We start from the raw sequence: 23,665 nt of genomic DNA, 5'->3' as shown, positions 1-23,665 counted from the left end.
TTCTGCTGAGGGTTTTTTTCCATTTTCTCCACTGACTTTGCAGCCCAGCCCTTTGCGCCTCGGTTGTCGAACATTTTGGAAGTCAAACAGTCTTCCAGAACGGATTGCGTTCGACAACCAAAGTACCTCTGTATTGTGAAATGCATGCTCCATTTGCACTATTACTTCATAGTAATATATGAAATGGCGCTGTGGGTTAAAGCCTCAGCGCCTAGGACTTGCCGATCGAAAGGTCGGCGGTTCGAATCCCTGCGGCGGGGTGCGCTCCCGCTGCTCGGTCCCAGCGCCTGCCAACCTAGCAGTTCGAAAGCACCTCCGGGTGCAAGTAGATAAATAGGGACCGCTTACCAGCGGGAAGGTAAACGGCGTTTCCGTGTGCGGCTCTGGCTCGCCAGAGCAGCGATGTCACGCTGGCCACGTGACCCGGAAGTGTCTCCGGACAGCGCTGGCCCCTGGCCTCTTAAGTGAGATGGGCGCACAACCCCAGAGTCTGTCAAGACTGGCCCGTACGGGCAGGGGTACCTTTACCTTTACCTTAATATATGAAATATTGAGTAGGAAGAAGGAAACTACTCATCCCCCCCCCCATTTCTATTGTCCTAACTTTTTTGCGGGGGCTTCTATAGGTTTGGAGGGGCACACTGGCTCGCCTGCGCTACAAGAGAACCCGAGCTGCCCTCAAGATCATAAAGTGCTACCGCCGATACAAAGTGAAGTCGTATATCTGCGAGGTTGCCCGGCGATTTCACAACGTGAAGTCTATGAAAGGCTACGGCAAGCATGTGAGATGGCCCACCCCACCCAAAGTCCTGCGGCGGTTTGAAGAGGCTCTGCAGGCAATCTATCACAGGTAGGAATCGAAGGCAGTTTGTTTCTTGGGCTACGGAGCAGGAACATTACCTGATACTGCCAGGTACAGTGTAACCTCGAAAGCCAAACGCCTTGCAACCCGAAGGTTTCAGCTTCCGAACGATTGAAGCTCCTGCAACCAATTGGAAGCCGTGCCTTGATTTTCGAATGGCTCTGGGAGCTGAACGCATTCTGTTTGAAAACCAAGTTACAGCTGTATTGTATTTAAGAAAGTTGCAAGCACCATTTAAGGATGTGGCGGCCGCAGAACAAAGCCAGCCTGTGCTTCTTTTTAGATATGCCAATCAATTGGTGAGCGGGAAATGCAGAATTGTTTGTATGAAAATGCTGATAACTATTTAATCGGGCAACCGTATATTCCAATCCCTGTGCTAGTCTGATGTGCAATTGCTTCTGGTTTGTTTGATTTTTTCCAGGTGGAGGGCGCACGAACTCATCAAGAGCATTCCCCCCAAGGATGTGCCTCAGATCCGGGCAAAGGTGGCAGCAGTGGAAGTGCTGAAGGGCCACCGCAGTGATATGGGGATCCAAAGAGCCTGGCAAGGCAACTACATTGCATTGGTAAGCATAGTAGAACACACAAAATGTCAGTTACTGCGTTCTGTGATACCACAAAGATAAAAAGTAAATAACCAAGGCCCATGCTATCAATTCTTTACTCCTTGCAGAAATAGCCTTTTCCTCTTAAACTCCAATCCTTGTCCCTCTTTCCTCTAATTCAAGTCCTAATTGATTTTTTTCTTAGTCAATGAACAACAAAAAAACTATACAGAACTCTGTCAAATCTCACCCTGCAAACCAGTCCACCGTGTCCAATCTAAAATGAGGTATATTAAAAACAAAGTAGGCGAGCTAGCTGTATACAGATCTGCAGAATTTATTTTAGGGTGAAAATTGGAAGCATTTGCAAGCGGAAGGTGTGATTATTTTAAACACGTGGTTCCAGATGATTTCCTATCTTGGTTGCCTGCAGACACCAAAGCATCCTTTGAAATGCGTAGGTGGTTTTTTCAACTATGGTTATAATTAGAAGAAAGGCTTTCACTTCTCAGTCAGAGGATGGTATAAATGAATGAGCCCCAAATGAAGTTAAACTTCCGTTCAGGATACCCTTGTAAAATATGCTACCAAAGGCAGAATTAAACTGATAGGAAAATAAGCCTTGTTGAGGAAGATACAGTGTATGTAGAATGAAGTTCTGCCCCAACACACTTTTGAAATAATTCGGCATCATGCATGTAGATGGGGTGATCTCACAAAAACTTGTAATACATCTGTTAGTCTTTAACGTGCCACAAAACTACCATAGCTACCCCTCTGGAAGTTGTTACCTCACCAAAAGCTCTTGGTTGTGCAGTTGTGTTCTCATCCTGAAGCAAAGTTCTTAACCCAAGGTACTATTTCTGGGTTAGCGGAGTCTATAACCTGAAGCGTCTGTAACCTGAAGCGTCTGTAACCCAAGGTACCACTGTATACTATTAGCTGGAGAGAAATAGTGGGAGAGCGCAGTTCCCTTCCTTGGGGCTTTCCAGGAGCTTCTGTTTGCACAAATGTCCTTCTAGTCTAGAAAGACATTTGTGCTTAGTCCAGTAGTGCTGCTTTTCTGTGTTCTGTGACCATACTTGAAAAGAAGGCCCCATGTAAGCATTGGGTTCTGCAATCTATTGTATGAAAAACAAACAGAATGCAGGACAAAACAAACTTGTATGCCTCCTTAGAATGCCCACTCACTCCCATTTTTCAGGGATGTAGAAACCATGGCCAAGCCCTTTCATAAGAAAAGCATCGGATCAGACCGAAGCCTGTTGTCTTGTTCTCACAGTGGCAAGCCTATGGGAAACAAGCAGGGCCAGATTGCAACAACGAACACTCTCCCCACTTGTGATTCCCAAAAGCTGTTATTCAGGAGGACACTTTATTTCAGGCTTCCTCAACCTCGGCCCTCCAGATGTTTTTGGCCTACAACTCCCATGATCCCTAGCTAGCAGGACCAGTGGTCAGGGATGCTGGGAATTGCAGTCTAAAAACATCTAGAGCAGTGTTTCCCAACCTTGGGCCTCCAGCCGTTTTCGGACTACAACTCCCATCATCCCTAGCTAGCAAGACCAGTGGTCAGGGATGATGGGAATTGTAGTTAAAAAACAGCTGGAGGCCCAAGGTTGGGAAACACTGATCTAGAGGACCGAGGTTGAGGAAGCCTGCTTTATTTGCTGCCTTGTTCAGAAAACCTAGGAAATTCAACTCCATAATTAAAAGACTGATGACCATCTCTTACCTGAGCAGTTCTAACATATCCTGCTCTAACATAGTCTCTGTTTAAGAACTGCAACTTTTGGAATCAAGGAGGTGCTGGGCTTGGAATGCTGTCTTTGTGTTGAAAGATAGCAATTGCGGTGTTGTTACAAATGTATATTTGAGACTTCTATAGCTGGCTGACCTGAAATGGTAAGGATGCTGCCGCCCTTGCTTTAATGATGAAGACAAATTACCTGCCTGTCTTCCTGTTTGCTCCTTTAGAATCCAGATAACCCTCAGGCTGCAGGCTCATTCGTCCCCATTGCCAATGAGTTGAAACGAAAAGACAAGTTCATGAATGTTCTCTTCTCGTCTCACGTCCGCAAGGTAAGCACAGCAACTGCTGCAGAAGGACGATGAAAGCCTCTGGAAAGTAAGGGGAGGGGAGGGCTTCATCAAGAGGCTTTTACATTGCTGAAGCTCAGGTAAAGGAATTTTGAAATATTAAAAAAAATATGAAATTATTTCAAAAAGACAAAAAGAGGATAGTATTTAGAGCTAGGAAAGTGAGAAAACGGTCAGCAAAACAGGTGAGGATTTGGGGAATCAAACTTAAAATTTATTGTAAAGAAGTTCAAAACGGGTTGAACGTGAATAGAATAAAGAAGACCTACATTGGGGCGCTGAATTTGTGTGCATTTTGAGCAGATCTTCTTTTGCAATAGTCCTTCAGCTCTGCTGTGTTAAGCAGATGAGCTCAGGGAGTTACAGAGAGATCTCCTTTGAAATGCGAAGGTCAGATCCATACTAAAAAGCTTCTTCGCAGGCACCTTTCGTCCGGTGCTGGCATCATGTCCTTTGGTTCCTGGGTAACTGGCTTGGGAGAGCTGCTTGACTCCTTGGCCTTTATTCTGCAGAATTTTGCAGGATCTCATTCCTCCAGCCCTGTGCTTTTAAAACACACTAAACCTGAGAAATATGGAGTTTTGGGGTGAAACGTCATCAGTAAGGTGATGATGTATAGCTGTACCTCCCCATCTGCTTTAGGTGACATTGCCAAGGTCCTAAATAGATTCTGAATGAGATGGCTAATGACCAGTAAATCGAGGTTCAGTCCAGATAAGACCAAAGTATGGCTGATTAATGATACACTTGAGCAAGGAAATCAGATTTAACCTGTTCAACATGGGGCGGGGGGGAGTGTTTGCCCTCCCTCCCAAAGGATCATGTTCTCATCTTGGAAGTGCTTTTAAATCTGGATGATCAAGTTATCTTTTGTGGCCTCTGGCACTTCGTTCAGCAGCTTTGGCTGATTCAGCAGCTGTGACCAATCCTGGAAAAAACATGACCTGTACTCAGTTATTCATGCCCTTAAAGAATCTATATTGCATTACTGCATTGTGCTCCATGTGATGTTGCTTTTGAACACGTATCTAGAAACTACAACTGGTGTGAAATGCAAAACCTTGTTTGCCAACTGCCTCATGCCTTAGGAAACATTTCTTTACAAACTAAGCTGACTGCCAGTTAGTTTACAAGCAGAATTCAGAATTTCCATTTTGCCATTTAAAGCCTTAAATGTCTTAGAACAATAGTACCTGAAAGATCACCAGCTCCCACATAAATCTGCTCACCTCATAAGATTCTTGTCTGAGGCCCTGCTCTGTGCCCCCACATTTTGAAGCAAGATGTGCGGCAATAAGGAACAAGGCCTTTCCAGTTGTGAAGCTGCACTTCCGGGGCACAATTCATTCCTTCACAGTTCCCGCTCTATTTTAGAAAGAGATTGAAATCAGTACTGCTTCCCTCAGTTTTTATTGAGAATCAGTATTGCTGATGTTTTTACTGCATCATATTTTGTTTTAAGGTATGTGTTTTTATTGTGCTAGCTCCATTGTGAATCAGTTTTGTTTGAGAGGTGGAATATAAATAATTTAAATATATATCCCTTCACCGGGGATGGCACCAATAATAACCGGCCAGCGCAGACACAATACTGCATAATCTCCTGACTGAGGTTAGGAGATCAGTAACCCACATAAGATTTGAATATTCCTTTCCCCTCTTTTCTCTTACCATCAAGGTTGCAAATCCCCCCACTTCTCTTTTGGGAATCAACATGGTTAGCATACATGAATTAACCACGGTTAGCTGCCACTCTTAAGTTTAGAGACGTTGTTAGAACCAGATTAGCAAATTCAGGTCTGAGCTAAAAATGGTTAGGGTTAAAATCTGTTTGCATGTAACACTAACCATAGCTGGCTCCAGAAATGGAAGGGAGAAAGACTCACATGCAACAGGGGAGGGCAAATGTATAGGATACTTCTGATTTTGTAATCTTGATCAGCCAGGGTTGTGTTTGCCTTGCACTAGCCTGGCTTGTTGTCTAACCTTGGTTAAGAAGATTTCAAATGTGTTGTGAACCCATAGTTTAATTTGCTGAACAGCACCCTACCCCCCAAATGGTGTAAGGGGTTGATCTGCTTTCTTCCCTTTTAAGCAGGAGTCTGGAGAGAACACAAAATTGCCTTAACTGTGGCTTGCTCAGTGCTGATATAACACACAACCATAGCTTTACATCCCAATTTGGGGCTAATCCTTAACTGTATGTAGCATTTAATTATGGTTAAGTTCAATGTCTGTATAAGGACATTTCTTAGGTTTGGTAGTATTTCCTTCAGTTTGGGTGTATGTAGAATATAGCAGAGGGCCGTAAAATACTTCCTTGGTTTATTCAGTTGACATTTAGGAAGGGTGTGGATCGGTGCAAATGGTGCTATATAGTCATTACTCCCTCTCCCTGCAAGGTAGAAGAATGATGAGCAAAAGAGAATTCATCTGCTCTCTGTCCTTGAGTGCCTCTAAATCCCTTGCATGTACCTGCTTTAAAGGATGCTTCAATCTGAATTTGTGTTAGGACTGACAAGCCGCATCTTTGTCAGGGAGTTTTCTGGAATGTATTTTCTCTCTTTGTGTTACATAATTTTAATCTATTTAAATCTTTTCTCACATCCTTCCTGATTCAGATTTCCAAGCATAATGTAACAAAGCCCTTTACCCTTCGAGTTGCAAAAGATTTGTTTGGTTTTGATTGGTTTAAACTCTAATGAAAACATACTAGAAATAGACAAACAGAAAGCTTTTTGTGATTGGCGATATAGATCTTGATTGATAATGGGATCCCTCCACAGATGTGTGTTCACGAGATGCACATCTCCAGATTTTTCCTCAAGGAAGCAACAGTGCATTGTGCAGATCTGTAACAGCGATGCAATTTTTTCTTGCTCTGTTTGCATTCTTTCTTTTTTCAAACTGTGTTTTTGCAGCAAAGGATAAATAAAGAAGCAAATGGGATACATCAGGAAGAAATAGAAAGCCTGTGCGGGGCACAGAAAGTTTCCTCCCCGCACCCAGCCTAAAGACTAAAACATCTTTCCCCAACTTTCTTGCACCAGCAGCACTCTGAGAAATCATTGCTCTAGGCACGTGTAACATGTGAACTGTTATGTGGCCATAAAACATTACCTTTGCTTTGAAAAGAGAATTTTATTAATTAATTAAAAAATTAAATTAATTAATTTTATTAATTAAAAATCAAATGCACTGGCTGTCTGTTTGCTTCTGAATCCTAAACAGTTTGACACTAAATTACTTGGTGGACCACTGGCACCCATATGAGCCTGCTTCAAGCCCCAAGAACGGCCACAGAGGTCTTGCTCACAGACCCGCCAGTAGTATACAATCAGGCTGGTGGAAATACAAGACAGGGCCTTTATGGTGATGGCCGCTTACCTGTGGAATTCCCTCCGACAAAAGGTGCATTTGGTCTCATCCCTGTTTTCTCTTAGGCAGGCCATAAAAATGTTTATTTTCCATTAGACTTTGATTAGGTAGCTTGTGTGGGTTTTAAACTTTCTTTTAACATTATTAGTACAGTCTTACCTTGGATCCCAAACGCCTTGCGACTCGAACGCCTTAGTTCCCAAATGCCGCAAACCCGGAAGTGAGTGTTCCAGTTTGCGAACATTCTTTGGAACCCAATGTCTGATGCGGCTTCTGATTGGCTGCAGGAGCTTCCTGCAGCCAATCGGAAGCTGCACCTCGGTTTCCGAATGTTTTGGAAGTCAAACAAATTCCGTTAGATAACCAGGGTATGACTGTACTGTGGTATCTGCTGGCACAGGTTGGCTGGGTGTTATATGCTTGTTTCGTTTTTATGCTGCTCTATTCGCTTTTAGATGCTAGAAATGTATAATTGGTGTTTGGCTCTAGTGGTTGGATTGTTAATGCTGTTTTACTGCGTTTTGTCATCATTATTTGAGAGCCACTTTAAAAGGGCTTCAGTTTTTAAAAGCAACGTAAAAATCACTTAAATAAAAATAATAATCAAGAGCGGCCACAAGCAAATCTGGCCTTCAATCCCAAAATCACAAGGCTCTTTTTCACTCTAACTCTGAATTTCCATTTCAGTCTCCTTTGCTCTGCATAAGCATGTCTTCTTTCGACTGCTATTGTTCTCTTCACTCTTCCTTTTAATGCATTTGGCTATGCTGCTTCCTATGTTGATAACAGCCTGCTTTTTCACATCAGTCCCACAGCCTTTCCCTAACGGCCAAAGCCAAGTGTTTTTTGCACTGTCGCTCAGTTCCCCTTCTCCCCCCGCCCCATCCCTGTCAGGTTTTGTCCTTGCCCATTTGTCCTCCCCATTTAACAAACAATAACTTCACACTCTGCAAACATGTAAGGAGGAAAAGGCAGGCACAGATTCCTCACACTCACAGCGAGCATCTGCTGTTCTGCTGCTGATTGGGAGTTCCTGGTGTATGTCCCTGCATGTTTTTAAAGGTCGTATCTCTGCTTTTCCCATTTCCTACACTGGTATGTTGGGGAAACACTGGTGTCACTGCTTATTGCGGCTAAAAGTGTGAAGCACCACTGAAACAGCAGTGATGGTGTTAACTGCTTTGTACTAATCAGCATGCAGGGCACACTGTCAACACTAAGTAGATGCTTAGTCAAGAAGTGGCCAGGTTAGGGCAATTGCAAAGCAGAAAGCAGGCTGCTTTTCTGCTTACAAATGAGAGGGAAGAAGTGAGGGCTATAGAAAGTGGAATATTGGGTGCTTAGTATCTGATGTATGGAAGTGAGAGCTGGACCATAAAGAAGGCTGATCGCCGAAGAATGGATGCTTTTGAATTACGGTGCTGGAGGAGACTCTTGAGAGTCCCATGGGCTGCAAGAAGATCAAACCTCTCCATTCTGAAGGAAATCAGCCCTGAGTGCTCCCTGGAAGGACAGATTGTGAAGCTGAGGCTCCAATACTTTGGCCACCTCATGAGAAGAGAAGACTCCCTGGAAAAGACCCTGATGTTGGGAAAGATGGAGGGCACAAGGAGAAGGGGACGACAGAGGACGAGATGGTTGGACAGTGTTCTCGAAGCTACCAGCATGAGTTTGACCAAACTGTGTGAGGCAGTGGAAGACAGGAGTGCCTGGTGTGCTCTGTTCCATGGGGTCACGAAGAGTCGGACACGACTAAATGACTAAACAACAACAACAAGTATCTGTTGCCTTCAGGCAGAATTTGCAGTTGCTCTTTTGCTTGATGCTTTTGTGCAGGGGTCAGCAAACTCTTTCAGCAGGGGGCCAGTCCATTGTCCCTCAGACCTTGTGGGGGGCCGGACTATATTTTGAAGAAGAAAAAAATGAACGAATTCCTGTGCCCCACAAATAACCCAGAGATGCATTTTAAATAAAAGGACACATTCTACTCACGTAAAAACATGCTTATTCCTGGACCATCCGCGGGCCGGATCCAGCCCCCGGGCCTTAGCTTGCCTACCCATGCTCTTGTAGAAGTGAGAGCATGTGTTTGGCATGTGTGAGGCCTCAGGTATCTCCAGTTAAAAGGTTTTTTTAAAAAGAATAGTAAGACTGGTGAATATTATGGCATGGTCTTTAGGGCACATGATGAAGCTACTTTGCTAAAGCTAAGCAGGTTTGAGTCTATGCCCAGGTGGGAGAACCTGGAACTCCCATGCATATTGCTTTGAGTTCCGTGAAGGAAGAAGTGTGGGGCAGAAATGTAATAAAAATAATAAATAGGTAATATAAAGATGCCTACCAAAATTCAGCAGAAAGACCTAGAGCAGTGTTTTCCACCAGTGGGCCTCAGTTGGACCACTTTTGGTTTGGCCACTGCCAACAGCTGAATGAAGGTGTCCAGGGGACAGAGGAGAGAATGGATGGGAAATCTCCCTCTGAAAGGACAGGACCAGAGAGTGCACTGGAAGAAATTAGAAAGAGAAACACATGGTTAAGTTGAAGCAAATGCAATAAAAATAAATTAAGAATAGAAAAGGGAAAGCTGTTGTAGGACGATGAAGTAAATAAAAGGAGCAGCAAGAAATGATGAAACAAACCAACACTGGTGGAAGGAAAGGTACAAATTAAGTGTGAAAGGAGAAGGGGAGAAGAAATTCAGGAGATGAGTAAAAATACTCTGAGAGTATTTTCTGTAGCCCCTTGAACAACTAAGATTTAATCAAATATTCCTGAGATGATGCCCTTTTCTAGCACCCTCCTTGTTTTCCAAAACTTTCCTCCAGGTTCCTGCAAGAACCAGCTGCCCATAATTAGTAATCCATGATTTAGAAACTTTATTTTACACACTTGCTGGGGGCTTATTTTACCCAACAAACATCATGCCATCTTGCCCTTACGACTGTCAGCTGGCAACAAGAAAGACCTTCTTTGAAAGGAATGCCCTGCCTTCTTGCATGAGCTGCTTTTTCATACGGTATATGTTTAACCAAACTCTTTACCCAATACCTTCCAGATCTCTTTCTGGGCAAGTCTCCTATTGAATGTGATGCTTCTCTCTCGTCAAATTGATTAGTTGTCCCGGGTAGAGTTAAGCTATAGCAGAATTGCTGGAGGGTGTGACATTAGAGAACCAAGCTAGAACTGTCATGTTCTGTACAAAGTCGGCAAGACTGACAGGTCGAAAGAGTGAATGACATGTGCTTCTAAATGTGAGAAGAATATGGGTGAGCAAGCTTCCAGAATCTTGAAAGGTTATTGTCAAGAACATAAAGAACCACCCTTTCATTTATTTCTGATGATGAGGACAGATTTAATTTGTTGCAAAGCGGAAAGAAAAGATCAGCAACTTGGCTCACTTACTAGAGTCCATTTGCTCTGCAGTTTAGCAACTCTGCTTGTCGAGTAGTTGAGTTTGGATAGTTTGAATTTTGTTTTTTGCGGTGCTACAAACGTTGCATTAAAGTATAAACTTGGAACTTAACGGCTTTGAGATCCTTTCTTGGTCTTCTGGTCTCAAATTCTGCAGGTGTAGCATAAGTCAAGATACTGGGCAAGATACTCATTTCTGCTGTGCTCAGAATCTACATGGGGGCTCTGATGTGCATATAAAACTAGGCATGAGTTTCCCTGTTCTCTTCAGTACAAAGGACAGCTCTGTGTGTGCAAGGCAGGATGCTGACTTTAAGAGAAAGTTACTACATTCTTGCTTTCATGGCACTCTTTGTGTACGCTAGTTACTGGACTAGGGCTACAATATCTGTTGAAATGCTTGATCTAATAAATTGGTCTGCTGTTTCTGAGATGCTCTTGCAATCTACTTTGTCACCATTTCAGCACCAGTTAAATGGCCATCCGTCTGAGATTACTACTGCTCCTGTTACCATATCATAGATAACAATGGCCAGGGTAGTCCGGAGGGTGAAATTGCTGCTGGTGAAAAGCATTTCATGCTACAGAAGCCGCTTGTACCGTCAGAGATGAGACTGGATCTAACAGCACCCCCAAACTACAAACCTGACCCCTAAGCGGTTGTGCAGTTCTGCCCAGAACAGACTGAATCTTGTCTCCCTGGGTAAACAAGCCATTCACCCAAAGGATCTGTTTGCTAGTCTGGAGTTAGTTTCTGTTTACTGACCCTCTCCCAGTCCAGTACTGATCTTAGGTACTGGTTTATTCCATCAACTGCATCACCTGAATTGGCAAACAAGGGTGAAACAGAATTATGTGTCACCGGTATACAGAAAGTGCGCCTCAGTTCTCTGTTCCACTGAGAAACTAATCAGTGGTTCCATGTAGATTTACTGTAACTGCAACTTTTATACCGTAACCTATATGGCCGTATCCAATGCTAGTCATACTCTGAGTAGACGCACGGAAATTACTGAACAGGTTCATTGTTTGCCAGATTACGTTGCAGCACATTCTGTAGCAAGGAGAACTCCTCCCACTGGAACTTGCTAGGTAGGGCCTTCAGAGCCATACATTCCATAATAGCTAGCCTGTACACTTGATAAAGCATTGACTTCTTCTCCCTTCCACCCACCCACTCCACAATCATGGGACACATCCTTAAAATAATTAGTCATTTCATAGTGGCTCTTACGAAATCACCTAAGGTCAAGACACTTTTACTGTGTGTGTGTGGATGGTAGTAATCATGGTGAGATACTCAGTCTTGTGGACTAAACAGTGTAACAGACTTTGAAGATTGCTGTTGGAAGCGAAGAAGGCAATCAATCCCCTGACATGGTCAGAGCAGCTGTATGTTTATGGCAATCAATAAGCACACAAGTGTTTCGCTTGTTTGTTAGTACAGTGGTGCCTCGCAAGACGAAAAGAATCCGTTCCGCGATTCTCTTCGTCTAGCGGTTTTTTCGTCTTGCGAAGCAAGCCCATTGACGGCTTAGCGGCTTTTAGCGGCTTAGCGGATCAGCTGATAAGCAGCTTAGCGGCTTAGAAAAAGGGGGGGGGAGGGAAAAAAAGTCGGAAAAACTCGCAAGACATTTCGTCTTGCGAAGCAAGCCCATAGGGAAATTCGTTTTGCGAAGCGCCTCCAAAACGGAAAACCCTTTCGTCTAGTGGGTTTTCCGTCTTGCGAGGCGTTCGTCTTGCAGGGCACCACTGTAGTACATTTTCCACTTGGCCATAGTGGCTGAGGAAGCCCATCTTTGTGAATGCCTTGAAGCAGCAGGGACAGAGCAAATCAGGTGTTGATTATTCATAGCAATGGAAGAAGTGGTAATCAAAGAGAATCATGGCTTACCTTTGCTCTTCTTTGTCTTTCTGTGTTTCTGATTGATGCAGTGGAGCTTTCCATGTTGAAGATGGTGCTGTTACATGCATAAATATATGGCACGTGCAGTGTGTACTGGCAATTAGTACTGCTGCAGAAGACAAGACCTAGTTTCCCATCTGTCATCTCTTGGCTAGATGGTTCTTCAGAGCATTGCCTACTCTCTGTGTTTGACACCTAAACCTCTTAGCTGATTTTGAGTTACTGATACAAGTGACAAGCTACCTGGAAAGGGTGAGGTGTCCTACCTTTGCACAGATTTAAGGGATTATTTGACTCTGTTAAAGAGAGCATGCTGCTTGTCTGAAGGACTCACGTTGGTTACCAATAAAGGAGATGCTAATTGTGTAATTTGGGCTCCTGCCAAACAGTAGGATGAAGTCAGAAAGGCTTTATGCCTTGGAGAGGGCTTCCTTGTTCATCATTATCTCCACAGGCAGCTGGGTTTTGTTTTTATTTTTAAATTGTACATAACCTAGAAAACTGTAGAAATAATAATAATAATAATAATAATAATAATAATAATAATAAATAAATAAAATTATGCATTGTTGCTTGTCCTATTCTCATTAGTTAGGATCAACAATTCTTCTAAGATTTATCCTTCTTCTTTTTAGTGAAAATTATTTCTGTACATATGCATGCGCGCACACACACACACACAAATATACCCCTCTGATTTTTGGGCATGGGGAAACTTGTTCTGCATTCCAAACCATCTCTTACTGAAATCCATTGGAGTAGTCTTTTGTTCTTTCTCCTCCTGCTACATCCAGCCATGTGGAATAGATAGATAGATGATAGATATAGGCAACCCATCTTCAAGGCTATGCTTTGAACTATCATTTTAATTCCGTTTGCCCAGCTGGATGCCTGTCAATAGCAAGTTGGAAGGGAAAACTGATCTAATGGTGCATTTCTCAGCAGGGGACTCAATTGTGGTTTACTGAATCCCAGTGGCATCCTCAATTAATTTCAGATTTGGAGTCTTTAGCTGTAAAAGTAGTAACAAGTGTTTTTCCTTTCACTGATGGAAATGGTTTCAGTCCCATTTTGGAAACCGTTAGCAAACAGTATGTTTCACGTTGCTAGCATTACAAACGTAATGGTAATTTAGAAATGGTGCTGTTCTGCCCTCCCACACACTCACACACAGCAGAATACCCTGGCATTTGCTATCTTTAGAGTTGTCACAGCAAGGCATGAGTCTTCCTGTTACAAAAGGCATCCAGAGTTGACATCTTTAGGGCGTTCCCGGATAATGCTAGTTTACATAGATGCTGTACATATGTGAAGCCATGTTACTTCGCAGTGGCCATAATCAAAACAGTAAAAACTTCAATGAAATCAATCTGAAAAACCAAGTAGCCTACCATAAACCAGTTAACAGAAAAGTGGGGTTATTGCACTGCATAATAGCGGGGGCTCAGACAGCCACCCTGAAAGCCTCATGACTAGGTGACAAAACAAAATTTAGGGGGAGGCCATGCTGTGATGTTGATGCCATAATGTTATGCACTGTTCCTCTCGTTCACCAGCTGCAATTTAATTAGCTTGGGAATCTGGAGCAGTACCCCCAATACTGATTGAAGGAGAGAAGTAGCTAGGTCCCAAGCCATTAGGGCAGGCGTGGGGAATGAGTGGGGAATCTTTTTTCGGTCCAGGGTCTGCATTCTCTACTGGGGCAACCTTTCTTTTTTATTTTCCTCTTTTTTCTGAACTTGAAAGATCTTTATTGAGTTAAAATGAATACATACACACTGTACTGTCTGGGGCAACCTTTCAAGGGCCACGTTCAAGTGGTGGACAAGGCCAAAGGCAAAAATGGGCAGAGCAACAAACGTAAACGTCACCTTTTTATATAGACTAATTTCTACACACATTGGTACACCCTGCTCTTCCCTCCATCCAGGTGAGCAAGAAGCATTGTTGGAGTTCAGGGATACATTCCATCCAGGCCAAAGCACTCAGGGTGAAAAGCAGGACCAGTGAGAGGTGTTGCCTGGGAGCATCACCTGGGGAAATCTGAGGGGCAAATGGAGAGGCATTGGGGCCTCATTTGGTACCCAGGCCTGAGGCTTCCCACCCCTTTCTTAAGGCTGTAAAGGAAAGAACTAGGACTTGAATTGAGTCCAGAAATACATGGCTAGCCAATGAAGATAAGAGCACCAGAATAAAACCTGTAACAATCTGGCAGCTGCATTTTGGACTGATTTAAAGCTTCTGGATGTTTTCAAGTGCAGCCCCATGTAGAGTGCATTACAGTAGACTAGTGTAGACTTTAGCTTTCATACTCTGTCTGTGAAACTTCCTAGATAACTTCCAGTATACCAGAGAAAGTCGAAGCTCAGGTAAGACCTGTCTTTAAAGCAAAGTCCTACCCTCTTGCAATCAGCCGTGCTCTGTTTTGGGGCAGTTTATGTGGTTAGAGGGTTGGTCCCTGTCCCTCTTTAGTGAACAAATACAGGCAGCAACAGGATCATCGAGTCTGGGCTGATATCTTACCAATCAAAGTTAAGCTAACGGAAGTACTTTTCCTCTCTTTTTTAATCTCATTGTTTTCAATTACTGCTTTCTACACAATACCACCAAGTTGAACTCACCTTAAATCCGGACCATTTTTAATCCTTCTGTCAGTTAAAACCAGATGTGCACATGCCTTTTAGAACTGTGGAAGCAAAATTCAAACATCTTAAGGAGCCAATAATTCTACTATCACACTGTTCAGAGTGTGTGAAGTGTGTTTTGTTTTGTTTAAAAAAGGAAATGACTTTTAATTCCCATGGGGATTTGATTATTTGCAGATAAACCGCTTTAGCAAAGTGGAAGATCGGGCAATTTTTATCACTGACAGACACCTTTATAAGATGGATCCAACAAAACACTACAAAGTGATGAAAACCATCCCACTGTACAATGTAAGTATTGGAGCTGGAGCCAGGACTCCACAGTATGAAATTGCTAATGATCCAATTTCTCTGTTGTAAAATTGATAAGAACTCTGGTCAGAATTCTGTGAGGTGCATAGAGGTATTTTATCTGTATATCTTCCACAAGTACAGTGGTACCTCGGGTTAAGAACTTAATTCGTTCTGAAGGTCCATTCTTAACCTGAAACTGTTCTTAACCTGAGGTACCACTTTAGCTAATGGGGCCTCTCGCTGCCGCTGCGCCACCGCCGCATGATTTCTGTTCCATTCCTGAAGCAAAGTTCTTAACCCGAGGTACAATTTCTGGGTTAGCGGAGTCTGTAACCTGAAGCATCTGTAACCTGAAGCATCCGTAACCCGAGGTACCACTGTATATATATTTTAAAAACTTGCAACCCACTCTTTGTCAAAAAAAACCAGGGTGGGTTACATCAATAGTGGGAATGCAGTTCATAATTAGCATATTGTTGCTGGGAAGCTTCAGTTGGTGGTGGAACTACCAAGAGGAGATGCCCAACAGATCTCAAGTTGCAGACAGAATGGTATAAGTACCAGCTCTTAAGGTAACAGGACTCTAAGCCATTCAGGCTTTATAGGTCAGTACCAAAACCTGGACTCAGGCTCAGTAGCAAATAGGCAGTCAGTGCAGATCTTTAAGCACCAGTGTTTATGGTCTTTAGCTTTCTAAATCAAGGGTAGGCAAACTAGGGGCTGGATCTGGCCCAATTGCCTTCTAAATTACGGTCCAGGAATCAGCATGTTTTTACATGAGTACAGTGGTGCCTCACAAGACGAAATTAATTCGTTCCACAAGTTTTTTCTTCTTGCGAGTTTTTCGTCTTGCGAAGCACGGTTTCCCATAGGAATGCATTGAAAATCAATCAATGCGTTCCTATGGAGACTGTCCGGGGACAGAGGGGAAGCGCCGCGGCCTTCCCCTCTGTCCCCTCTTTTGAAGCAAGGGGCAGCAACGGGGAGAAGATTGCTTCTCCCCGTTGCCGCCCCTTGGTTCAAAAGGGGTCCGGGGACAGAGGGGAAGGCGCGCGCCTTCCCCTCTGTCCCCTCTTTTGAAGCAAGGGGCGCGCGCCTTCCCCTCTGTCCCCGGAGATTGCGGGGCTGGCAACGGGGAGAAGCGATCTTCTCCCCGCCGCCCCTTGCTTCAAAAGAGGTCCGGGGACAGCGGGGAAGACGCGCTGCGCTTCCCCGCTATCCCCGGAGCTTGCGGGGCAAGCTTCGTTTTGCGAAGCAAGCCCATAGGGAGAGCGTCTTGCGAAGCGGCTAAGAAAACGAAAAACTCCTTCGTCTAGCGAGTTTTTCGTCTTCCGAGGCGTTCGTCTTGCGGGGCACCACTGTAGAATGTGTGCTTTTATTTTAAATGCATCTCTGGGTTATTTGTGGGGCACAGGAATTCGTTCATTTATTTTCCCCCCAAAATATAGTCCAGCCCCCAACAAGGTCTGATGGACAGTGGACCGGCCCCCTGCTGAAAAAGTTTGCTGACCCCTGCCCGGTCTAAACCATATTCAAGGGCAGCTCCATGTAGAATGTTTTGCAGTAGTCTAAACAAAATGTTTCTGGAACCAGGATCACTCTGACCAGGCTATCCCATTCCTTATCACCAAAGTCATTTGGGCTCCCAATGACAAAGTATCCAGGAGCTCCTACCAACTAGAAACCTATTCCTTCAGAGGGAACGCAGCCCCATCCAGAGTAGACTGCCTCCCTAATTCCCAGACCCAGAAACCACCAATCTGCCGCACTTCTAGCATGTCAGAATTGAGCTTCGGTTTACTGGCTCTCGTTGCCTCCAGTACTGTTCAAGATACCTGCATGATGCTCTTGTCAATAAGCCTGCATGATGGCAGGAGAATGGTTTGGGGGGGGTGGTGGCTGTTGTTCTTCTTCCTTCCCTAAAGGCTTAGAGGCACAGAGGAGGTTTGGAATCTTGTTCTGTTGCCATTTCTACTTCCAGCATGTACAGAAAGTGCTAATGGCTCCTGATCTCACTCTGTAGCACAGATAGGAAGTCTCTACAGCCAGCCGAAGGGCCCAGACTAGATGGCATGGAAAATCCATGAGCAAAATTTCCTGCTGTCTTTAAAAAAAAATTTTTTTTTAAATTACTTGGAAAGCCCCATGTGGCTGCTTTGAAAATCAAGGAAGTAGGACTAGGTTGTTCTGAGCTCCTTTCCTCCTGAACAAGCAGCTGTTAGGTGTGTTTCCACACACTGAGCTATCTATGTTCTTCCCCTACCCTCAGCCCCAACCTGTGAACTAATTCTTTCCAGAGGAGTGGTGCAATTTATATCAGGGGCAAATGAAACACAGGGACGCTGGTGGCATTGTGGGTTAAACCACAGAGCCTAGGACTTGCCGATCAGAAGGTCGGCGGTTCAAATCCCTGTGACGGGGTGAGCACCCATTGCTTGGTCCCTGCTCCTGCCAACCTAGCAGTTTGAAAGCACGTCAAAGTGCAAGTAGATAAATAGGTACCTCTCTGGTGGGAAGGTAAATGGCATTTCCGTGCACTGCTCTGGTTTGCCAGAAGCGGCTTAGTCATGCTGGCCACATGACCCGGAAGCTGTACTCTGGCTCCCTCGGCCAATAAAGTGAGATGAGCGCTGCAACCCCAGAGTCGGCCACGACTGGACCTAATAGTCAGGGGTCCCTTTACCTTTACCTTAAATGAAACCCGCACATTGCTACTTTCGCAACCTTCAAAGCAACTGCATGGGCCTGCTATTTCAGTATTTTTGAAAGGGGGTAAGATCTTGATCACAGCTCTCCCTTCCCGTTGGCCACTGACTTGCAACTGTGTTTGTCTCTTGTGGGTCAGCTTGTCCCTTAAAGAATTTCTTTCAAACGTGTGATACTCAGCTGGGGGTTTGTGCCCACAAGGCCTGAAGAAGTTTAACATGCTGAAAGGCTGGCAGACTGGCTGGTGCAAAGAAAGTCGCAGCTGGGTGACCTTGGGCCTGTCCCACTCTCAGCCCCACTCACCTCACAGAGTGTTTGTTGTGGGGGAGGAAGGGAAAGGAGAATGTTAGCTGCTTTGAGACTCCTTAGGGTAGTGATAAAGCGGGATATCAAATCCAAACTCCTCCTCTTCTTCACATGAACAGTGGCTGTCATATAATGTTTGAAACACATTACTTTGCCTATGATGGCTAGTACATTAGCTTCACACATGCATTTGGCAGTATAATCAGATTTGGCCACTGAGGCACCCATGGGAACTCCCAATGAATTGCAAGCCAGCTCAGCTTGCCTTGTTTTCAGGGATCTGTTTTAACACGGTAGAAAAAAAATTAATGTAGGAAGGAATTTCAGTTAGCTCATAAAAAAACAACAACCAAATTTGTGTATGCGCGGACCAAGGAAGTGGGAAATAATGTGGTACAGAGTGGACAAAGGGCAAAAATTAAACACTCTCTATGGTGCTGGAATGTTGGAGTTTTATTTTACCATCCCTGCTTGCAAAGAAGCAAAAGGAATTGCCTAGTAATAAGTAGATAGTATGTATGCATATTGCCTTTGAAGATGATGGCCACTGGTCCCATCACCTCCTGGCAAATAGAAGGGGAAGAAATGGTGGCAGTGAGAGATTTTACTTTCTTGGGCTCCATGATCACTGCAGATGGTAACAGCAGCCACGAAATTAAAAGACGCCTGCTTTTTGGGAGGAAAGCAATGACAAACCTAGACAGCATCTTAAAAAGCAGAGACGTCACCTTGCCAACAAAGGTCTGTATAGTTAAAGTTATGGTTTTCCCAGTAGTGATGTATGGAAGTGAGAGCTGGACCATAAAGAAGGCTGATCGCCAAAGAATTGATGCTTTTGAATTCTGGTGCTGGAGGAGACTCTTGAGAGTCCCATGGACTGCAAGAAGATCAAACCTATCCATTCTTAAGGAAATCAGCCCTGAGTGCTCACTGGAAGGACAGATCCTGAAGCTGAGACTCCAATACTTGATGTTAGGAAAGATGGAGGGCACAAGGAGAAGGGGACGACAGAGGACGAGATGGTTGGACAGTGTTCTCGAAGCTACCAGCATGAGTTTGACCAAACTGTGTGAGGCAGTGGAAGACAGGAGTGCCTGGCGTGCTCTGGTCCATGGGGTCACGAAGAGTCAGACATGACTAAACGACTAAACAACAACAACAACAACAACAACAATATGCATATTGCCAATGGCCTTCCTGGAGGAACTGCTGTTTTCCATTGTCTAGTACTTCTAAAGACATCTCGCTGAAATAAATGTAAATGCGACAAATTAGCTCTTTTTTTGTGCTGGAAAATGTTTCCTGGGCTGCTATGTCTGTGGGGGTGGGTTTGAAAGGTAATAAATTTTCAAAGAGCCACCCTGATCCAAAGCTCAGTAGGTCACCAATGTGCCCATGGATCTGTGTGAGCCAGTTTTCTGCATGATGGAGGTTTCTCAAATGCTGAAGAGCACGGCCAAATTTTTGTTCATGCACACTTCCATCAATATTTGTTTGTTTATTTACTATCCCATCCTTCAATCCACAATCCTAGGGTGGGTTACATCATAAAATATATAGGTAAAGGTAAAGGGACCCCTGACCATTAGGTCCAGTCGTGGCCGACTCTGGGGTTGCGGCGCTCATCTCACTTTATTGGCCAAGGGAGCCAACGTACAAATTCCGAGTCATGTGGCCAGCATGACTAAGCCGCTTCTGGCGAATCAGAGCAGCGCACGGAAACGCCGTTTACCTTCCCGCCAGAGCGGTACCTATTTATCTACTTGCACTTTGACGTGCTTTCAAACTGCTAGGTTGGCAAGAGCAGGGACCGAGCAACGGGAGCTCACCCTGTTGCAGGGATTCGAACTGCCGACCTTCTGATCGGCAAGTCCTAGGCTCTGTGGTTTAACCCACAGCGCCACCCGCATCCCTCATAAAGTATATACAATGGTGATAATACCTTGAGGGGACTGGGGCGTGAAATCTTTCCAGCCTGCCGAAATTAACCTTATTTTCCTCGTCAGTATTTTTGACGTTTTGTTGCCCACATTATCAAACTCGGTTTGTTTTAGGAGCTGCCCATTGCCGCCGATTATTATTTTTTTTTTACACATATCCCCTCTTACTTAATACCTTTTATGTAGTGAAAGTGGGGGAGCCTCGAAATCTGCATAATCGTGGGGGGGGGTGATGGGTTTCCCCCTTGCTCTTCATAGAAAAGCTCCATTATTTGGACTGATGCTTTCACCAAGAACATGGACCATTTATATTTGAGCTTCGCTGTTTATTTCTCTGCCTCACCTGAAAAGATGTGTTTCCTTTACATCTGTAAGATGGATTGGCCCTGTTAAGGTGTACAAGGGAGCTAGCCTCCTCAAAGTGCCTCTGCATGCCAGCAGCGCTTACAATCACTGTTTGCAAAGCTGCCCTGTCAACATAGCAACATCCCTTGGGAAGGCGTTGCTATGGAGATCTCAGGCGGTCAGCTGATGCCTGGTCCTGCCGAAGCTTGTTTTCCCAGCTCAAGAAGCCATTCTGTCACTCCTAACCTTAAAAAAAAAAGCAATTCCAAATGGGGAGTAATATCCTACGGTGTGCCTTTGACTTGTGGCAGTAAAAATCCCGGTGACTTGAAACCTCTGGTGGAGTTCTTGTCCCTGGTGTTGCCATATGGCATATGCCAGGAACTGAAGGATAGCAATAAATAAATGCATTAAGATGGGAAGATATGATCCTAGGGTTGAGGAAGTCTGTAGCTGGTGTACAGATATCTAGGAAATAATAATACATTCTGGAAAACGGAGGAAATGAAGATCATTTTCTCTTATTTCACACATGCCTGTTACTGTCACTTTGCAAGCTTGTTTTGTTAAATTGAATCAGGATGCGTTCCTGCGTCCAATTGTGGCATTTTGAGAGTTTAGATTCAGTGGATTCTTTCAGAGTTTGGTACCTCACAAAGCAGTGGTACAATTGCTTCACCATGCACCTGCCTTACAGGGTAAATCACAATTGCCCACACCAAGATGCCAAAACCAGATTTAAATCAATTATTTAAACTAATCTACCCTGCTGAAGAGGCCCCCTGTAGCAGATTATTGGAGCTAAATGTGGGTTGATAGTCCGCTGCATAGCAACCATTCACTTTTTTATGTTAGAGGTAGCTCCTTATTCTAAAACTAAGTAGCAAATGTAGTAATATCCAGAAGTCACAGTAGTACAACTGACCGTTGAGTTATTGAAGGGCACCAAATTGACTTTCCCCATTCTAAAGGCGTATAGTTTTTTCAGGATTGAAACCTAGAGAACAATAACTTTGTTCCAACTGTTTGCTTGGGGACACAACAGTTGGCAGTGGCCATTCCCCCTGGAATTGGCCTGGATAGAGAGGGGAAGGAAGATCAGGAGTGGGTATTGGGTTAGCATTCTCTCCTGCCTGACCCTAGCTCATAACTCCCCATATTCGTTGGAAGAACGTACAGGCCAAACACAGCTGGGAGCTGGGGGCACTGTTATACGGTGGTTCTGCTCCTTCCTCCTGGGCCGTGTTCAGAAAGTGGTGGTGGGGGATGAGTGTTCAGACCCCTGGGCCCTCACTTGTGGGGTGCCTCAGGGTTCCGTTCTCTCCCCCATGCTTTTTAATATCTATATGAAGCTGCAGGGAGAGATCATCAGGGGGTTTGGGCTGGGTGTTCATCGGTATGCAGATGACACCCAACTCTACCTCTCCTTTAAATCAGAACCAGTGAATGCGGTGAAGGTCCTGTGTGAGTGCCTGGAGGCGGTTGGAGGATGGATGGCGGCTAACAGATTGAGATTGAATCCTGACAAGACAGAAGTACTGTTTTTTGGGGACAGGGGGCGGGCGGGTGTGGGGGACTCCCTGGTCCTGAATGGGGTAACTGTGCCCCTGAAGCACCAGATGCACAGCCTGGGAGTCATTTTGGACTCACAGCTGTCCATGGAGGCACAGGTTAATTCTGTGTCCAGGGCGGCTGTCTAGCAGCTCCACCTGGTACACTGGCTAAGACCCTACCTGCCCGCGGACTGTCTTGCCAGAGTGGTGCATGCTCTAGTTATCTCCTGCTTGGACTACTGCAATGCGCTCTACGTGGGGCTACCTTTGAAGGTGACCCGGAAACTGCAATTAATCCAGAATGTGGCAGCTATACTGGTGACTGGGACTGGTGACTGGGACTGACCACATTGGCTCCCAGTACGTTTCCGAGCACAATTCAAAGTGTTGGTGCTGACCTTTAAAGCCCTAAATGGCCTCGGTCCTGTATACCTTTAGGAGCTTCTCCACCCCCATCGTTCAGCCCGGACACTGAGATCCAGCGCTGAGGGCCTTCTGGTGGTTCCCTCATTGCGAGAAGTGAGGTTACAGGGAACCAGACAGAGGGCTTTCTCGGTAGTGGCGCCCACCCTGTGGAACACCCTCCCTTCAGATGTGAAGGAAATAAGCAGCTATCTTATCTTTAAAAGACATTTGAAGGCAGCCCTGTTCAGGGAAGTTTTTAATATTTAATGCTGTACTGTTTTTAACATTTGATTGGGAGCTGCCCAGAGTGGCTGGGGAAACTCAGCCAGATGGGCGGGGTATAAATAATAAATTATTATTATTATTAAATGTGGGGTCTCTTGATCCCTTGCAAGAGAATGCCTGGTCACAGAGCATTCAGCCTTCCACCTGTTTTCAGTCTCATCCCCTTGATTAGAATCCTAGAAATACAACTGAACACACCTAGACCCTGCTCTTGGAGTCTTTCATAACAACAATTTCTAGAAGTATGCACTGCTGTTTGGGGAATTCCTTTTTACATGAGCTTTCTGGTGCACTGAAAATTTCTTGAAGTCTTAACCTTTCTCTCCCGCAAGGGGGAAATGGCAGAGAGGTGTTGAAAGGTGTCAGAAATGAGACAGTCTCTTTTTTTCATGCTAAAACAAAGAACAGTCCTTGAAGGTTGAGTTTTTTCTTAAGTTCCCTGAAGAAACTAGCAGTCAGTCTGATCCAATTATAGCCATTCTAAATAGCTAGGAATTTTCATCTGAGTACACTTTTGTCAATGCTTGACGTTTCACTACAAAAATAAATAGCAATTATTGGGTTTGTGCCTGAAGAATTGTGCTCTCCTCTGGGATGTTTGAGTGATCAAAGCTGTATCGGCTTTTAAAATTTAAAGCTTATACCCTCTAATATACTACATTATATGTATGTGTGTGTATTATGTATGTATGTGTGTATAAATAAATAAAAAGTCTGGGGTAAAGCTCTTTCAAACCTTTGCTCAATTTAATCCCTGGTTATTAAACAAAAGCTTGTGTGTGCCAAACACAATCCAGAATATAGAAATGTATTGGCTTTTTCTACGGGTCTGACTAGCAGAAATGCACTGTAAGCAGAATCAAAGCCCCATCACCAATACTATGTCAATCAGTAACCTCTTTGTTATTATCAAGAGAGCCATTGTATGGTAGCATGCGCAGATATTTCAATCTTTGTTCTGTCTCACCTGATTTATTGCTA

The 23,665-nt window shown here is 44.4% G+C and overlaps 1 protein-coding gene across 3 annotated transcripts in view; it reads left to right on the top strand.

Moving 5' to 3' along the window:
- Positions 1-23,665, top strand: part of MYO1D (myosin ID) — a 176,849-nt gene that overhangs the window by 88,886 nt on the left and 64,298 nt on the right. For all 3 annotated transcript variants that reach the window (XR_013832410.1, XM_079949361.1, XM_079949362.1), the window contains exons 17-20: positions 627-850; positions 1,287-1,431; positions 3,388-3,492; positions 15,028-15,141. Coding sequence is in view for 2 of the 3 variants with exons in the window: in XM_079949361.1 (XP_079805487.1) it covers positions 627-850; positions 1,287-1,431; positions 3,388-3,492; positions 15,028-15,141 (588 nt within the window). In the remaining variant the exon portion in view is untranslated. The remainder of the gene's footprint in view (positions 1-626; positions 851-1,286; positions 1,432-3,387; positions 3,493-15,027; positions 15,142-23,665) is intronic.

This window comes from Podarcis cretensis (genome assembly GCF_951804945.1).
Source record: "Podarcis cretensis genome assembly, chromosome: 13".
Classification (NCBI taxonomy): Eukaryota; Metazoa; Chordata; class Lepidosauria; order Squamata; family Lacertidae; genus Podarcis; species Podarcis cretensis.
Note: the sequence above shows the minus strand (reverse complement) of the source record. Positions and strands in the feature narration are given on the sequence as shown.